The sequence below is a fragment of the Phocoena phocoena genome, chromosome 10 (genome assembly GCF_963924675.1).
Source record: "Phocoena phocoena chromosome 10, mPhoPho1.1, whole genome shotgun sequence".
NCBI lineage: Eukaryota > Metazoa > Chordata > Mammalia > Artiodactyla > Phocoenidae > Phocoena > Phocoena phocoena.
In genome coordinates, this window is record NC_089228.1 from 65,777,069 (window position 1) to 65,795,246 (window position 18,178).

An 18,178-nucleotide genomic window follows, 5' to 3' on the forward strand; every position below is an offset into this window, starting at 1 on the left:
ATTCTGAATTATGGAAAACTATACCAATGGAAAAGAAAATTTGTAACATTGGGTCATGATCTTAGACTAAAATCTTTTTGCTTTATTGCACAGGCGATAGCTGCAAACATTGGGTACGTCACTGTGAGGCCATGGAGACCCGAGGCCAGTGGGCCCAGAAGCTGGTGATGGAATTTCAGAGTAAAATGGAGAAATGGCATGAGGAGACAGGTCTGAAACCACCCTGGCACCTGGGGGTAGACTCTCCCTTCCGGAGGAAAGCAGGTGGGTTATGAGGAGCTGGAGGACTCCTGTTGCTTTGCCTCTTGACATTTACCTTTAGGTATCCGGTGGCAATAAAGCACTAGACTGGCTAATTATCCCAACTTACTCCCGGCTGATTATTCCAACTTTATCCCACGGAGAGACATCTGTGACTTTTTTCTTTACGGAGTCCTGTTTGTCTCCAGGGATAGCTGCAGTGTGGAAGAGAGGTTGTTAGCTTCTCTATTTAATAGGCCGTTGCCTTGGTCTTAAGGAGAGAATAGTTTTTGAGTTCCGTCCTGGAGCTTGCCAGTGTTAAACTCTTTCCTACATATAGCATTAATGATCTTAGGGTTTTTACTTTCCGAATTCTATTAATGATGATAGTTGAGTGTATCTGATTCTTTTTCCCACCTCCTTATTTTTATTTAGATTCTCTCTCCAGTCCTCAAAAGAACCCCCTTGAGAGAAGCCCCTCTCAGGGCCGACAGGCTGTCTTTCGGCCTCCAGCATGGAATCGCCTACGCTCTAGCTGCTTGGTAATACGGGTGGATGACTTGGACGTCCACCAGGTAAGGAGCCCATGACAGGGAAACAGGGCTGGAAAGGGGTGGAGCAGTTCATTTGGAACGCAACAAATGTGATCAAGGTTGTAGAATTTGGAGGCTGCTTCCTTCCCTTCCAGGTGGATTTGAGACTTTGGTCTGTTTCTTTCTGAGTGTGACTGCTGAGATCAGGACTTGGGATTCCCCACTTTCCTCTGAATACCCCACTACAAACCTTTCACTGAAAAAAACGAACTTGTAAATAGTGTTAGTCAGGTGTGAGAATGCCTGGAATCTGCGTGAAGAGCACTCTGCTCCCTGTGACAGACTTTGGAAGAGTTGTAGAGGCTTTATCCTCCTATCTCAGAGGAAATTGAGGAAATTCTATTCTGGGTGCTGTATAGATGCTAACAGCAACTCGTGATTGCATAGGTTTCTACAGCTGGACAGCCAAGTAAGAAGCCATCAGCACTCCTTTCCTGCAGTCGGAAACTTCACAACCTCCCCACTCAGGTCTCTGCCATTCATATTGAGTTTACAGAGTATTACTTCCCCGATAATCAGGAGCTGCCAGGTAAGCATCTGCTCTGGTCAGTCCTTACTGTCTTGCTCTTGCTCTTCGCATTTGTCAGCCTCGGGGGCTCTCTGCTTATATTCTGTTTGTCATTTGGAGTTTTAAGTGTTTGAGTTAGTTTAGCACACCTTTGTTGAAAACTCTTCCCTGTGTAAATATATACCTTTGATAATAAAATGAATATTAGCTGATAAGTGAGAGTCGAGCTGCTACTTCATTCATGGTTTCTTTTTTTCTCTGCTTTCCAGTTCCCTGTCCCAATCTTTACATTCAGTTAAATGGTCTGACATTTACTATGGATCCTGTCAGCTTGCTCTGGGGAAACCTCTTCTGCCTGGATTTATACCGCAGCTTGGAGCAGTTCAAAGCTATCTACAAACTGGAAGATTCAAGCCAGAAAGATGAACACTTGGACATCCGACTGGATGCCTTCTGGTTGAAGGTAGGGTAGAGAGTGGGATTTTTGTTCCCTGTTGGCAGCCACAGCTGCACTTCTACCACGGCTATAATCCAAGGTTCTGCTCTGTCCATTTGATAGAAGTAAGGAAAGCAGTTTTACAGCCCAAATGGTCTTTCATGTGTGTATTAATGGTGGGTTGCAGAGTTGCTCAGCTGGCCATTCTGAATTGGGTTTCATTTTCTCTCTGAAGGTGAGCTTCCCGCTGGAGAAGAGAGAGCGGGCTGGGCTGCACCGTCCCCAGGCCCTTGTCTTCTCTGCATCAGGCGTGACTGCCACCAATACACGTCACGCCCCACATTGTAGCTGTCCAGACCTTCAGAGTCTCTTCCGGGGTTTTGCTGCTGCTGAGTTCTTTCATTCCAATTATGTTCAGTTTCCCAAGGTGCCAGGCGGCTTTAGCCTTCTGCACATGCTGTTTTTGCATCACGCCTTCCAGGTGGATTCCCGATTCCCTCAATCTAGTGCCCTCCCTCCCCAGAGGCTTAAGGCTTCCCAGGATCTCTGGTCCATCCACTTCACCCAGATCTCCTTGGACTTTGAGGGAACAGAGAACTTCAAAGGCCATTCCTTGAATTTTGTGGCCCCCTTCCCCTTGTCGATTTGGGCCTGCCTACCCCTCCGCTGGCAGCAAGCCAAGGCACGAAAGCTCCTTATGGCCACAGAAGGGAGGCTGAAAGCATCCGCCAGCTTTGGCAGTCCTGTCCATTCTGAGGCCCTTGCCCCTGACACTGTGTCCCATCAGAGGTCAAAGACTGAGCATGATTTGAAAAGCCTATCAGGCCTTACAGAAGTCATGGAAATTCTGAAAGAAGGCAGCAGTAGTGTGGATAACAAAGGGCCTCTGACAGAGCTGGAGGACGTGGCAGATGTGCATGTGCTCGTACACTCGCCTGAGCATGTCCGAGTGAGGCTTGACCACTACCAGTACTTGGCTCTCCTCCGCCTGAAGGAGGTGCTCCAGGGTCTTCAGGAGCAGCTTACTAAGGATACCGAGGCCATGACTGGGTCTCCTCTGCAGGACCAGACAGCTTGCATTGGCGTCCTCTTCCCCAGTGCTGAGGTGGCTCTGCTCATGCATCCTGTCCCTGGGGCTGTCGAAGCTGACTCTGAGGGTTCAGATACTACGAGCCTTGTAGATTCAGAGCTGTCTCCTTCAGAGGATAGGGAGCTGAAGTCTGATGCCTCCTCAGAACAGGGCCCAGCAAGCCCCAGGAAGGTTCTGGAGGACACTGACGTTGAAAATCTGGATGCATCCCAGGATAGGCCACTGCCTGTCCATAGCAATGGAGAAGTGCAGGACTCGGATTCTCTTGCACAGCAGGAGGCAGGGAAGGGCCATGAGGCAGTTGAGTCCTTACAGGACAAGGGAATGAGCAGCGCCCAGGCACCTAGCTCACCAGCTGAGTTGAAGCCCCCAGGGGGCAAGGATACTGCTGTGAATGGACAGGGCGAGCTCATCCCCTTGAAGAACATTGAGGGAGAATTATCAAGTGCTATTCACATGACCAAGGATGCCACAAAGGAGGCTCTACATGCCACCATGGACCTCACCAAGGAAGCTATGTCTCTGACTAAGGATGCCTTCAGTCTGGGCAGAGACCGAATGACCTCCACCATGCACAAGATGCTGTCTCTGCCCCCAGCCAAGTGAGTGGTTCTCTGCCTCCTTCATTCACCTCCTCTCTCCCTCCTAGCTCTGGCCATTGGGCTCAGGCCTCCTGACATGTGCACTTGTAGATGGGGAAGCACCGCGTGGTCCAGGAGCGTATATGGAATGGCCTAGTTAATGTGGCAAAGCCTTTAGTTTTCAGAGCTGCCTGTAGAGCAGCGGAAGAACTTTCAGGCTACTTAGAGGATATAGGCATACCAGTCAGAGGGACTTTACTTTCAGGACTACACCTAATTCTGTGATAGGGGAAGAACCAGAAATTGCAATAAAATAACAAAATTCCATGGATTTTCTCATGCCTCCATATATCTTAGCCTGGTCTTGGGCAGTTTTCAAGTCAACATTTATTGCTTCTTAGCATCAAGCTATCTCCTCTTTCTCTGATTCACTGTTATTGATACAGCTATGCTGTATCAGAATAATAATACCTGGCACCTGTATGATATTTTATTCTTTTCAGTGGGCTCTCATATAGTATTTTATTTGATGTAATCCCCACAGCAGCTCGGGGAGGTCGTTGCAGATGTTTGTATCCCCAGTTTATAACTGAGGAAATGGAAGCTTCAGAGAGGATGAGCCCATGGATCCTGTATCTTATAACTAGAAAAGCTGGGGCTTTGAACTTGCTCTTTCTGGTACACCTTATCAATATCTGTCAGAGTAATAGAGAAGGAAGAATTTCACTCATCCGTTCAACAAGTATGTTTTGAGCCCTTACTGTGTGCCAGGCTCTGTGTTAGACGCCGGGGCTACAGTGGGGAGTAAGCAGAAAACACAGAAATGCACAGTCAGAAGAGTGGGAAGGTATAGATTTTTCCATGGGTGCCTGTGGTTTTAGGAAAGATAATGAAAACTATGGGAAATCTTTGCTGGGACACTTAGTGGTTTGGGGACCATGGTTTGAAGATCAGTGGCTTTAGAACTTTTGTCTAAGTGGATTTTCTTAAGTGTGTCTCAAAGCAATACCTGTGGGTATACTAGTACCTGCTAGGCCTACATAGCCTAGGAGGAAAAAAGAGGAAAGCTTAAAGGATTAATTATGTAATAATACTAGGCAACTTTTATTGAGTACTTTCTATGTGTCAGGCCTTGTCCTAAATATTAACAATATTAATGCATTGAATTATTGTAAGAACCCTATAAGGCAGGTCCTAATATCACTCCACATTTTACAGATGAGAAAACTGAGGCTCAGAGAGGTAAGAAACTTGCTCAAGATCACACAGCTTGTGAGTGGTGGGGTGAGGATTGAAAGCCTGGACTCCCAGTCACCTAATGTGCTGCCTTTTCTAATTAGAGAAAAGTAAGGGAGATGGGAAAAGAGGAGAGGTAAAAAGGAGAAAAGAAAGGTGTGTGATACAAACTCTGTTTGAAATACCAACAGTGACTTCCTAACTGCCCAGGCCAGTGGCCTTTTCTCAGTCATCTTTTTCCAGGACTCCTCTGTGCAGTCAGCCTTGCTGGTCAGTTCATTCTGGGCACTTGTAACCCACCCAGTTCCTCGCACTTCTTGGAAGGAGTCTTTTCTTTTCCCTTGGCTGCTCTCTTTTTCCTTTTATCCTGTAAATGGAACTGTTCCACAGCACTAGGCTGTCCATATTCTGATCGCTTTTGTCATAATTTTTATTTTTTAACTTATAAAAATGATTTGTGTTCATTTCGTTGACAGTGTGGAAAAATAAAAGAAGAAAGAAGAAAACGTTAAGAGTCACTTGTAATGACACTATCCAGAGATAGCCATTATTTACATTTGCATCTGTTTGCTTCCAATTTTTCTATACATATTTGTGTATCCATGCGAATGCTTACATGTGCCTACTCATATAAAATACCCAAATATTATTTTATAATATTTGTGTATTTATATTATTTCTATATAATATAGAAAATTTCCAGGTTTATTCTCTTTATGATTTATTGTGAATAGTTCCCCATTCATGAGGTATTTGAACATATAATTTTTAATTGCTCTATTATATTCTTGCAGATGGGTGTATCATAAGTTATTCATCCAGTCCACTCTCTGGGGGGCATCATTTAGTCTGTTTCCAATTTTTTCTCAGGTAAAACCAAGGCTGTGTTAAACATCCCTATTTTTGTGAACATTACTCTTTATGCATATCTAAATCTTTAGAATAAAACCCAGAAGTGGAATTATTGGGACAAACACTATAAACATTTTTTTTTTTTGGTACACGGGCCTCTCACTGTTGTGGCCTCTCCCGTTGCGGAGCACAGGCTCCGGATGCGCAGACTCAGCGGCCATGGCTCACGGGTCCAGCCGCTCTGCGGTATGTGGGATCTTCCCGGACCGGGGCACGAACCCGCGTCCCCTGCATCGGCAGGCGGACTCTCCACCACTGCGCCACCAGGGAAGCCCTCTACAAACATTTTAAGGTTCTTGATGTATTTGCCAAACTTTCAGAAGGTTTATATCACTCAAATGCATTTTTGAATACATTTGACCCTTGATCAATGTGGTGATTAGGAGCACTGAATCTCTGTGCAGTTGAAAATCTGCATGTAACCTATAGTTGGCTTTACCTATAAGAGGTTCCTGCATATAAGTGGTTCCAACGCATCCACAGATTCAACCATCTGTGGATTGTGCAGTACTATAGTATTTACTCTTGAAAAAAATTTGCATATAAATGGACCTGCGCAGTTCAAACCCGTGTTGTTCAAGGATCAGCTGTACTTTTCGCTCTAGGTTATTTTGTCCATCTCCTCACATCTGCGAGAGTCCTTATTTTCAGTCCTAACTTCCCTCCTCTCCCCTGCTCTTGCTTTAAAACTATCTACTGCCCATAGCTCCACACTGATCTCCCAGGGGTGCCTTGAACCTCACATATATAAAAGAATAAATTCCTTATCCCTCCCACCCCCGGCCAGTTCTCTTTTTCTTTCTTTTTATGGTGGCATCATTCCTTTGCTCATTCAAGCTCTGCCTCTTCCAGGCATTTGTCAGGTTCTGACCATCCTTTTAAACTTAAGCATGCTTCAGAATCATCTGGAGGCTTGTTAAAACACAGAGTGCTGAGCCCTGTCCCCAGAGTTCCTCGTCCAGTAGGTCTGAGACAGAGCCTGAGAAGCTGCATTTCTAATGATTTCCCCTTTAGATGATAAGGTTCCTCTGAGGATGACGCTGGGAGCACAGCTCTAGGGAGTCTCACATCTGTTTCTCCTGTCTGCTCCCACATGGGGACTATTTTAGTGAACTATTAGTTGATTTCCTCATTGGATATCTTTCCCTCGCTAGCATATTTGGAAAAGGCAGGTCAAACTTCTTTTTTTAAAAAAATTAATTAATTAATTGTTTATTTATTTTTGGCTGCATTGGGTCTTTGTTGCTGCGCGCGGGCTTTCTCTAGTTGCGGTGAGCGGGGTCTACTCTTCGTTGTAGTGCGTGGGCTTCTCGTTGCGGTGGCTTCTCTTGTTGCAGAGTTCGGGCTGTAGGCGTGCGGGCTTCAGTAGTTGTGGCACGCAGGCTCAGTAGTTGTGGTTCGCGGGCTCTAGAGCGCAGGCTCAGTAGTTGTGGGACACGAGCTTAGTTGCTCCGCGGCATGTGGGATCTTCCCAGATCGGGGCTCGAATCCATGTCCCCTGCATTTGCAGGCAGATTCTCGACCACTGCGCCACCAGGGAAGTCCCAGGTCAAACTTCTTAAACCACAGGTATGATCTTGTTATTTCCCTTTTCTAAAGCCTTCTGGCTTTTTCTTTATTCTCCCTGAATTGAGTTTGAACTTCTTAGTGTGGCATAATCAGTTATTATGATATATCCATATGGCACTTTACAGTTTTTAAAAATAGACTATTTTCTAGAGCAGTTTTAGCTTCACAGCAATATTGAGTAGACAGTACAGAGATTTCCTGTATGCCTCCTGCACTTCACAGTTTTCAGAGCACTTTCATGCATTATCTTTTGTCCAGGGTTTTCTATAATGTGGCTGCCACTCATGTGGTAAAGTGAAAAAGGCACTTAGCAAGAAGTCAGGTGACTTGGGTTCTTCTTAATTCTACCTTTAACTGGGACTGAGTCAGTTTCTTCACCTATAAATAAAATCAGAGGGTGGGCACATAAGGTCTTTAAAGGTTTCTTTAAAGAAACCTTTCTAACTTTATCTTCTATTGCTCTCCCCCGACAAAACTTACGCTCCAGCTGAGCTGAGCTCTTTACTAGTCTCCAAAGGTACATTTCGTTTTCTGGCTCCATGCCTTTGCTCATGCTGTTCCTTCCCCATGGAAGGCCCTCTTCATCATCTCTTTCACAGTCCTTCAAGGACCACCTCAAACATAATCTCTTTCCACAGAGCCGTTCTCTTCATCCTTTCCCCTCTTTGGTATTGCCTAACCTTTGGCTTGTATCCCTGTCCCTCTTACGGTGTGTGTGACTTACTACCATATAAGGTTATTTGTGTATAAGTCTCCTCTCTCCTGATAGAATGTACATTCTTTGAGGACCGGGGATGTCTTATTCATCACTCCCCACCACTGCCCGGTGCCTTGTATGCAGAGGTTATTCAGTAAGTACTTGAGGAATGAACATGGGTTTCAGGTACCATTCACAAGCACCAGGGCTGTAGGTAGTTGGTCTCTTCTGTACATGGGATGACTCTGAATAACCTTGACATTTGATATGGGAGAACTGCCTATGCAGTTTGAAATGCTGGAATATGGGGATTCAGAAAGGCCAGCAGTTAAAAAGTGGTTTTGTAGCGGGTAATAATTGACATCAAAGTTTATGTATACAATAACGGTCTGGGCTGAAAAGGATGGGTATTGCAAAGGAATGGAACAACATACCTCCTAAGCCACATTTGTGGGTTTTGTTTTTGTTTTTTAAACAGGGAGCCCATGGCCAAGATAGATGAGGGGGTGGCAGCCCCTGTAGGTGGAGGTGCTGCCCGACTCCGATTTTTCTCCATGAAGAGGACAGTATCTCAGCAGTCATTTGATGGTGTCTCATTGGATAACAGTGGCCCTGAAGACCGGATTTCAGTGGACAGTGATGGCAGTGAGAGCTTTGTGATGCTCTTGGAGTCTGGTAAGTGGAAGCAGAGCCGGGCAGAGTTGTAGAGCCCCAAGAGTGTTCTTTCTGATGCCTGTATTCAGACCAGCAGGATGCAAAAGGAGCTGAGATTTGATAAAGTAGACATTTTCTTAATCAAAAAACCAAAAGAGGAGAAATTTTAGTGGATTTGTGGCTCTGACCTTATCCCCACATCTTCTAGGTTATTGATTAGTACTTGACCTTTATCACAGAACAACACTCAAAGAAGAGAGCGCTAGTCTTACAGCCATGTAGCTGTGGCGGTAAGACTAATTCTGTGGCTGTATCAATGGTGTGTGTGTTTGTTGTCTGCTTTTTGCCTAAACTATGTATTTTATTGTTGGAAAATAACTAGGAGCTTTTTGTCTATGATAAAACAAGTAACCTTTAGGCATTAGATTAATCACCACTAGGAGTTAACACTAGTTCTTTCAGCTTATTGAAATGAAAACTTTTAAAATCGCCCCTTAAGAGTATCTAAATGAAAATAAAAAGAGAATGTACTGTTTCTTAAGCTGGATGGTATATATCCATGTTTGTTTTGTTATTATTATTAATCTCTTATGGGAAAATCCAAATATTTAAAAATAGACAGAATCAGGGCTTTCATGGTGGCGCAGTGGTTGAGAGTCTGCCTGCCGATGCAGGGGGCACGGGTTCGTGCCCCGGTCCAGGAGGATCCCACATGCCACGGAGCGGCTGGGCCTGTGAGCCATGGCCGCTGAACCTGCGCGTCTGGAGCCTGTGCTCTGCAACAGGAGAGGCCACAACAGTGAGAGGCCCGTGTACCTCAAAAAAAAAAAAAATAGAATCAAATAGCGAACCTTCATATACCCATTACCTAGCTTCAGATATTAAGAACTCATGGCCATTCTTGTTTTATATATTCTTCTGCCCACTTCCCTTCCTCCCATATTATTTTGGAGCAAGTCCCAAACATATCATTTTATCCATAAATATTTTCATTATGCATCTCTAGAAAATACAAATTTTTTAAATATTAAAATTTTTTAAAAATTATGGTAAAATACACATAACATAAAATATACCATCTTAACTATTTTAAACTATAATTTAGTAGCATTAGTTACCTTCAAATCATTGCACAACCGTCACCACTATCCATCTCCAGAACTCTTTCATCTTGCAAAACTCTATACCCATTAAACAATAACTCCTCATTCCCTCTTCCACCAGCCCCTGGCAATCACCATTCTACTCTCTGTCTCTATGAATTTGACCGTCTGGGTACCTCACATAAATGGAACCATACGTGACTGGCTTGTTTCATTTCACATAAAATGTCCTTAAGGTTCATTTACGTTGTATGTAGCATGTGTCAGAATTTCCTTCCTTTTTAAGACCATTATTTGTTGTATGTTTATACCACATTTTGTTTAACCATTTATCCGTCCATAGACACTTAGTTTGCTTCCATTTACAGACTTTTTTTTAAGGTGACCAAATACCATTGTCTTTTTAAAAATTAACAATAATTCCCTAAATTCATTAAATATCTAGTTAGTCTTCAAATTTCCAGTTGTCTCATGAGTGTCATAAATGTTTTATTTTTACAGTTGTCACTGTTTTTAGAGATTGGATTTGAATAGAATTTTTTGACTCTCAAATTCTTTTGTTATCTTTCTTAATGCAGAGTCTGGTCGAGAATCTCTTCCTCCAGGATCTCTTCCCAATGTCTTAGACAGTGCTGGTGTTCAAGGGAGCCCTGTTGCGGATAGTTATGGCCAGGGGTCACCAGAGGCCAAGAGTTCAGCCTCACCCAGTGGGGAAGACCTCCATCTTCACCTGGTCAGCTGTTCTATTTTCTTCTCTGCAGAGGGTAGGCTCTAAGCTGGAAGCTTGGGACTCAGCTAAGGGAGTCTCCTTTTACAGGTCTCAGTTCTGGTCCTGAAGGTGAATGAGGTGTCTTTGGGGATTGAGGTACGTGGTGAGGACCTGACTGTGGCCCTGCAAGCAGAGGAGCTGACCCTCCAGCAGCTAGGCACCATGGGACTCTGGCAGTTCCTTCATCGACAGTGCCCAGGTGAGGATGGTGGGATTGCAGGAGAGCTGGTGGGATTTTTCTGGGGCATCCATAGCTTAACTTGCTCCTGTCACTGTGCTCCAAGGGCAGCTACCTTAGTGCCAAGCCTTTGGCGCTTCTCTCCAGCAGCGATTAGGGGGAGGAAGAAGTCTAATGAGGCCTCCTTGCAAGGAGCCTCCCAGAGCTCTTTCTGGGGTTTTGTACTCAGTAGGCTAGTCTGCGTCCTCACCTCCCAGGTGCTCCTTATGCTTATACATGAGGACTGTGTCCACTTCTTTGTGAGGCTGCTAACATCAAGCTATATCTGATCAGGGAACTTCTGATTCAGTCCTTTGATGTGAATTATCATTTATACTTTAAAAGATGACAGCAAAAATCTGGGCTTAAGCTACATGCTTTGTTTAAAAATTTTTTTAAAAATATTGAGTAGATACTAAAGAATACTTGTAAAATATATATAAGGTATAAAATAACAACAGTACAATGAACCCATGTACCCACTACCTAGTTTAGTAAATAGAACAGTACCATTAACTTTGAAGTCCCCGGGAGTCCCTCTCCAGAACCTTCCTCTTGCCTCTCACCTATCATAGGGAATCATTGTCCTGAATTTTGTATTTCTCATTCTCTTGCTTTACAATTCTTCTGCATGTGTTTGTATCAATGTATTATTTAGCTTTGCAGTTTTTCAAGTTTTTCTAAATGGAATCATAGTTTGTATTCTTTTGTGATTTCAAGTACCATGATATTCTTCAGATTCTTCTAGGTTGTTAACTCCAATTTATTCATTTTTACTACTATATAATATTCTATTGTAGAAATATACCACTTTTTGCTTTTTTAAAAACTGCTTATGCGTACTATGAAATTCACTCCTTGTAAGTACACAATTTGATAAATATTAGTAAGCTTACAGCGTTCTACAACCATCACCATCACCCCCAAAATATCTCTTGTACCCATTACTCTAGTTACTATTCTTCAGTCTATTCTGAACAGACATTTGGGTTGTTTCCAGATTTTTTGCTATTTCAAATAGGGCTGTCTTGACATGCCCATCCTTGTACATGTCTCCTGATATGTATGTTGGAGAGTTTCTCCAGGTTTATATTCCTGAGAAAATAATTGTTAGGTCATTAGGGTAGGTATAGCTTTAACCTTAGTAGATAATGCCAATTTGTTTTCCAGAATGGTTGTACCAATTTGCATTTATATAGGTATGTAAGTTGTTTCATAGCCTTGACTACACCTAAGATTATTCTTTATGCAATTTTGAGTAAATTAGCATAGATCCCGCTTGGCTTCCTCAGAGAGAGGTGAGAAGACCAAGACTTGGAGAAAGGAAGAGGTGATCAAATTTAGCAGAGTTGAGGGTCCTCTGTTTGTCTGTTTGCTTGTTTGTTTTTGGCTGTGCTGTGTGGCTTGCGGGATCTTAGTTCCCTGACCAGGGATTGAACCTCGGCCACAGCAGTGAAAGCGCCGAGTCCTAACCACTGGACCGCCAGGGAATTCCCAAGGGTCCTCTGTTTTAAGAGCTTTACCTTGGCCATCAGCCCAGTGCCTCTGATTCATAGCAAGACTAGCTTTTTATTGGTCCTTAACATCCCTTCTGTCATGAGAGGCATTAGAGCAAAGTAGCCAAGCCCACAGTCTTTGCAGTTAGGCTGCCTGCGTGCAAGTCGTATCCTTGCTACTTACAAGTTGTGTTACTTTGGGCAAGTTACTCTCTGTGCCGTAGTTCTTTCATCTCTAAAATGGGAATGATAATAATACTTCTGGCCCAGGGTTGTTAGGAATATTAAATATATATAAAGTGCTTAGAGCAATCACTGGCTAGTAATTAATTAATATGTTTTCCTTCTGTCTTTCTTCTCAAAGGCACAAGCTTTCAGGAAGCCTCAACTTTGAAGACTGGCCACGTCAGGCCAGCTGTAGGCCTTCGCTTTGAGGTGGGGCCTGGTGCAGCTGTTCATTCCCCTCTGGCCACACAGAATGGCTTCCTACGTTTCTTGCTTCAGGGCTGTGACCTTGAGCTGCTCACTTCGGTGCTCAGTGGCCTGGGGCCCTTCTTGGAGGATGAGGAGATCCCACTGGTAGTTCCCATGCAGATTGAGCTCCTGAACTCCAGGATCACTCTAAAGGTGAGAGGAACTTTGGGGTTTTACCCTAGACTTAGTCAGGCAAGGGATTCTGGCAGTGACAGCTGTTAACTTCTTCTCCTGTCCCTGTAAAATGTAATGAGGATCAAGTGAGGAAATGCATATTAGCATTCTTTGTCAGTGTTACAGTAGTACATAAAAATGTGTTGCTGGCAAAGAGTCCTGAATTCAACTGAGGGGATCTTGTCTCTAGCCCTGACCTTGGCATGCAGCATGACTGTGCAAGCCCATTAGGTTATCAGGTCCTCAGTCTCACCACCTCTAGAGTGGGAGAGACTCAATCATGCCTCTCACATCTCACAAGAATGTATGGATGAACATACATTTGACATAAAAGTGCTTCCAGCTAATGGTAGAAGCATGGCTTGTTACCTAAGTTGTTCTGAGCTGGTTGGGGGCATCTTGTGGTTTCTCTCTTTCCTATAGGACGATATCCCCCCCATCTATCCGACCTCTCCAGGCCCCATCCCCATCACTCTAGCCGTGGAGCACGTTGTGCTGAAGCGGAGTGACGATGGTGTGTTCCACATAGGCGGTGAGTTGAGCTTGTCAGCCTCCCGGCTTCTCTGCCTTTTTGCTCCTGTAAAGGAATCGGTGACAACTAGGAATAGTCTGCACGTTGCTGGCAGCTTGTCATTTAGAACCTTTACTTTTTTCCAGCTGCTGCTCAGGACGGACCATCAGCCGAAGTACTTAAAAGTGAGAAGAGGCAGCCCCCAAAAGAACAGGTGTTTCCTGTGCCCACAGGGGAGGCTTTTGGTTCACAGGTGAGGATATAACTGAACAGTACCTTTCCCATAAACCCTTAGGGGCTGTAATCACAGAAGCGGGTAAAACTCAGAGGGCTGAAAAGGTTGCTTGTGCTGGGTACAGCTGGGTGGTCTGGGCTCCTGTCACCTAGCAGCAGCTTCTAGAAGTGCTGAACAGAGGATGTAAGTCAGGAGCTGGAGGTGAATAGTTGCTGATGACATCTTCCACCTGTTGCTGTCCCTGCAACTGATGAACTCTGAAGAGGGGTTTAGGCTCTTAGGAAATATCTAGTTGGGTTTTCTTGATCATTGACCAAACTTGTGGGTTGTTCTGCTTGAATTCTTACTCCTCGTTCCCTTACTGGATGTTTCTGCAAGGTGTGTTACCTTATTCATTCACTGTGAATTACTAATTGTTCCTCAGGTACAAGAACTGCCTACCCTACAAAAGGAACTTATAGAAACTAAACAAGCATTGGCTCATGCCAACCAGGATAAAGAGAAACTTCTTCAGGAGATTAGGAAATATAACCCCCTCTTTGAGCTCTGACAGCAATGGCTCAGCCATCTGTGCCAAGGAGAGAGGAGGAGATCACCAGCAATCGCACCACCTGCGACAGGCACCATCCAGGGTTGGACAAGTCAGCTAAGGATGCTCAACTCACTCCTCGTGGTGTCCTTTCTACTAGCAGTTCTGACTTGGATGGAAGACAGGGCAAAATATTACCACGTTCCAGGAAGTTGGGGGCAGCTTTGTGTGTGGCTCAGGCATCACGTATTTCCTGTATAAAGCCTTTTGGCCCTCTGCACACTAGGTGGAATCTCCTCAACACTGTAGGGTCATTTCACCGTCTGGTTTCATAGCAGAGACATTTGCTTGCTCCACCTGTGTGAACAAGGCAGAGTACCCATCTCCTCAGTTGGTCACCCACAGAGCCATCAAAGATTCTATGTTCCAGAGCTTCCTGTAGTCGACCTGAGAAGTCCTTGGCCTGAGCTTCGGCCACGGTAGTAGAGTGGAACAGGAAATAGCCAGCAAGGCGGGAGCCTGGGGAGGCACAAGAATAAATGAGACATGGATTCTGCCTTGTTTGGAAAGGAAACCAAGCTCATGTCATCTTGGCTCATATTACAATCAGATATTTCAGGGTTAAGCTTTCTTTCTGTGATGCTTTCATCGCTGTGATGCTGTGGTAGGAAGTAAACAGCAGTAGCAGTTCACTTGTATCATCTTTCCCTTCTATAATGCAATTTGTTTGAAATTTAAGAAGCAACTGTTCACCCTGAGCTAGGTTGAAGGCATGACATGGTGAGGATCTGTAGGGGAGCTTGGTTCTGCGCCACTGTTGCTGGCCGTGTCCTGTCTCTCTTCCACAGCTGCACCTCACAGGTTATTTCCTGTCTCCCCGGGGTCCCTGGCGCATCTGCTTTCCCAGCACTATGACTTTCTACCAGCACTCTCATTAGCACTTGGTTGTCTGGGAGCTAAAAATGTGTTTTAAACTGTAACATTAACATCTCAGCCTGTTTCCTCTCACCCCCCTCTATCGCTGTGGCTTTTTAAAATCATGTTAGTTTGACTTAAGTAAAAGACAAAGCAAAACAAAACCCTTCAACCTAGCTAGGTTTTGCCCCTGCCTGATGAAAGAGCTATTTCCCCCTTTTTCTTTACTACCAAATTCTTTACCAACACTCCATCTTCATCCATACTGCTCTGTGATATACTTCAAGCTGTGTTGGACAGAAGTTCATCAGCTAACTCACCGTGAATTGGCAAGATGGCAAAATAGTGATTTAGTAGTGTCACTAAAGTCTTAGCCACACATGACCTACTGAAGGAAAGATAAAATGGTTTCCTTTATGGGAAATCATGCCTGACTTGTATATTCTAGTTTTTTGAGGATAAAAAGAAAAGTGTGTTCAAGAAGGAACAAGATCTAATTTGCTCAGACTTTTACAGACTTTTTGTTGTGGTTCGTCACTAAGGTAATCTTAAAAACAACAATTACTATGAGATTATAGGAATGTTCTGTCATGCTTAGGAAACAACGAAGAGACTTAAAAATAAACACCTTTCTAGAGAGAATGTTAACAGGGTAATTTCCCTATGGGTTGATGCTTGGTTTAACCTCATTTAAGAATTTTATAAATAACCTGAAAGTGGGATATTACAGTGCAATCAAATGTCACTGCTTCCAGGCAGTGAAAGGTAAATCAGAAGAAATGGAAAAAAAAAGAAGTTAAGTTGCAGAAGATTCACAGACTGGGCTGCGAATACTCAGGAAAGTGGCAGGTGAGGTTCTGTGTGAGTGTGAAGTAATGCACTTATGGGAGAATCAGCAACCAGCGAGGCAGTGAGCTCTGTTAGAACTCAGGAAAGAAACCTAAGCATTGCTGAGAGGGAGGAGGGGTCAGTGTGCTGCTGTGGCCAAAAGCCCGACTGCGTCATCAGGAAGGGCACGTGGAGCCAACACAGAAAACAGCACCTCATGCAAGGCCATGGTAATGTCTTAAATTATCTGTGCACTTCTAGTGACCTTATTTACAAAGTATATGCTGAAGAGAGTAAAGGTCCAGAGAACAGCAAAAATTATCAGGTGGTGGAGGTACTTCCACATGTGGACACATCTTTAAAATGTTGGCTCCAGTTCTGGAAAGATGAAAGCTGAGGGTAGTGTTAGATCAGATATTCAGTCAAGAGCAGGGACATGTTCTTCAGGTCCCAAAATACTAGCTCTAGGGCCGTACCTATTAGCCTTAGGTAAAAGAAAGCACTTCTCGTAGCAAATCAGAAACTTCTAGAGGTCATTGTTCAAGAAGTGGTGCTGGCAGAAACTGTATGGGTACAGAAGGTTTAAGAGGAATCCTTGCATGATGGTTTTCCAAGAGGAATTATGGAAAACTAGGGCTATTTGGTGATATACAACGGAGAGGGTAACTGCATCCCTCCACAGACTCCCCCTTAAGTGCCTCTTTCAAAGGCAGAATGATGAACAAAAAGAATCACTGCTCCTCTCAAGTATGGCATTTCTAATGTGTTTAAAGGGGGAGGAGGGAGAGCCAGTAGCCAGAGAATAGAATTATTCAACCTTAGGTTCACCTGAATTGGTATAAAATCACATTCTGATTCTCTTCCTTTCCCCTCGTCTTCTGCCCACTGTGTCCCTCCATGCAGAGAATTGCTTGGTACACCCTCACTTTAAGCTTGTGCTTGGTGGGAGGCAATAGAAACAAATCTGGCAAGCACTGAGGTTCACCCCTTTAATGAGCAGAGCTCAGTCAGGTTTCTGGGCTCTCTGGCACTCCTGTCCATGTGACAAATGGAGCCCTAGAATTTGAATTTCCTTATGTGACAGCTTTAGGCATTGTGTCTTGAAGTTCTTGCCTCAGGAAATGTGGTTGGGGTCAATGTCCCATAGAATTTTAGTAAAAATCATCTTGTATAACTTCATACTCCTATTCATTGGGGGAAGAATGACTTTCATAATGAAGAAATGTGACCTTGTTGGTAGTCCTCAGGATAAATGTAAAGGAAAAAGGCAGAAGGAAAACATAGTAGTATCAGCTCCTTTGGACTGCTTACAATTTCTGCCTTGGAGCTCTAAGACTCTGTGAACAAGAAATAACAATACCTCAAGAAAATGTCTGGAGTGATAGCACCGCTCTCCCTCAAAAGGCTTCAGCCACCGCACATTACCATTTCAGCTGTGAAGCATTTACACCTATGTATCATCTATGATTGTCTAGAGTTCCTGTTTACACAGATATACTAGAGATGTGCTTTAGTGCATATGGACTGGTTTAAATCTCTTAGCTGAGCTGCAGGGACGGTTATCAATCTCAAATTCTGTTTTCAACTCACTGGAATAATTAACCTAGTTTATTAGACTTAGGACAAAAGGAGTAGGTTCTTCTATTCTCGTGATGGCTGCTTTTTGCCGTGTATTTAATCTGACCCTCATTTTGCCACAGGCCTCAACCTTTACGTACCCTTTTTCATGGTTCTGAAAGGAATGGTTCCTGTCTATGGAATATACAAGGGATAAGCCACCCCTCACATACCCCATAACTTAAATGCTTCCATTTAACCCATTTACATCAGTTTCCCCATAGGCTAGTTCAGGGGGTAGTGGAAAGAAGAGATAGTTTGAACATAGTGATATGGGAAGTTTCCATTCCAAACCTTTAAACTAAGGGTTTGTTTTTTTTTTCTCTCCCCTAGTTAATACTTGCCTAAACTTGCAAAAACAGTTACAGTAGTATCACAGAACTATGGAAACAACATTGCTACACAAGCTAGTAGGATGGTTATTTGAGAACTGCAAGAGCTGTGTCATTGCCTTGTGATTTACCATAGTAATTACTGTTTCAAGAGATTCTGGTGTGATGTCCTATCCTTTCAGGGACTATGGCCTTCCCCAGGATCTTCCCCCACCTTCTGCTAGAATAGGAATATTCCCATTCACCTCTGGGTAGGTATGGATAGTAGCTGTTGTTGAATGGGGATTTTTTTCTCCCTCTCTTACAACAGATACAAGGGGAAACACTCTCAGATAACCTTAAACTGTGAGGCTTTGCTAAGTGGCTAGACTTGGGATGTGAACTTCCTTCTTTATTATTTTTAAAGTTCAGCCATGTCCAGTATCTCAAATTGCAATAGGTATAGTTCTTATAACCACTTAA

General features: G+C 43.8%; 1 protein-coding gene across 1 annotated transcript in view; it reads left to right on the top strand.

Annotated features, from left to right (window-relative positions):
* BLTP3A (bridge-like lipid transfer protein family member 3A) overlaps positions 1–14,045 on the top strand; it is a 42,545-nt gene extending 28,500 nt beyond the window's left edge. Inside the window, exons 10-21 of the mRNA XM_065885949.1 lie at positions 94–264; positions 676–815; positions 1,221–1,362; positions 1,611–1,804; positions 2,013–3,469; positions 8,341–8,537; positions 10,198–10,352; positions 10,437–10,587; positions 12,466–12,728; positions 13,173–13,281; positions 13,407–13,513; positions 13,920–14,045. Coding sequence (XP_065742021.1) covers positions 94–264; positions 676–815; positions 1,221–1,362; positions 1,611–1,804; positions 2,013–3,469; positions 8,341–8,537; positions 10,198–10,352; positions 10,437–10,587; positions 12,466–12,728; positions 13,173–13,281; positions 13,407–13,513; positions 13,920–14,045 — 3,212 coding nt within the window. The remainder of the gene's footprint in view (positions 1–93; positions 265–675; positions 816–1,220; positions 1,363–1,610; positions 1,805–2,012; positions 3,470–8,340; positions 8,538–10,197; positions 10,353–10,436; positions 10,588–12,465; positions 12,729–13,172; positions 13,282–13,406; positions 13,514–13,919) is intronic.
* The last annotated feature ends 4,133 nt before the right edge of the window (positions 14,046–18,178 follow it).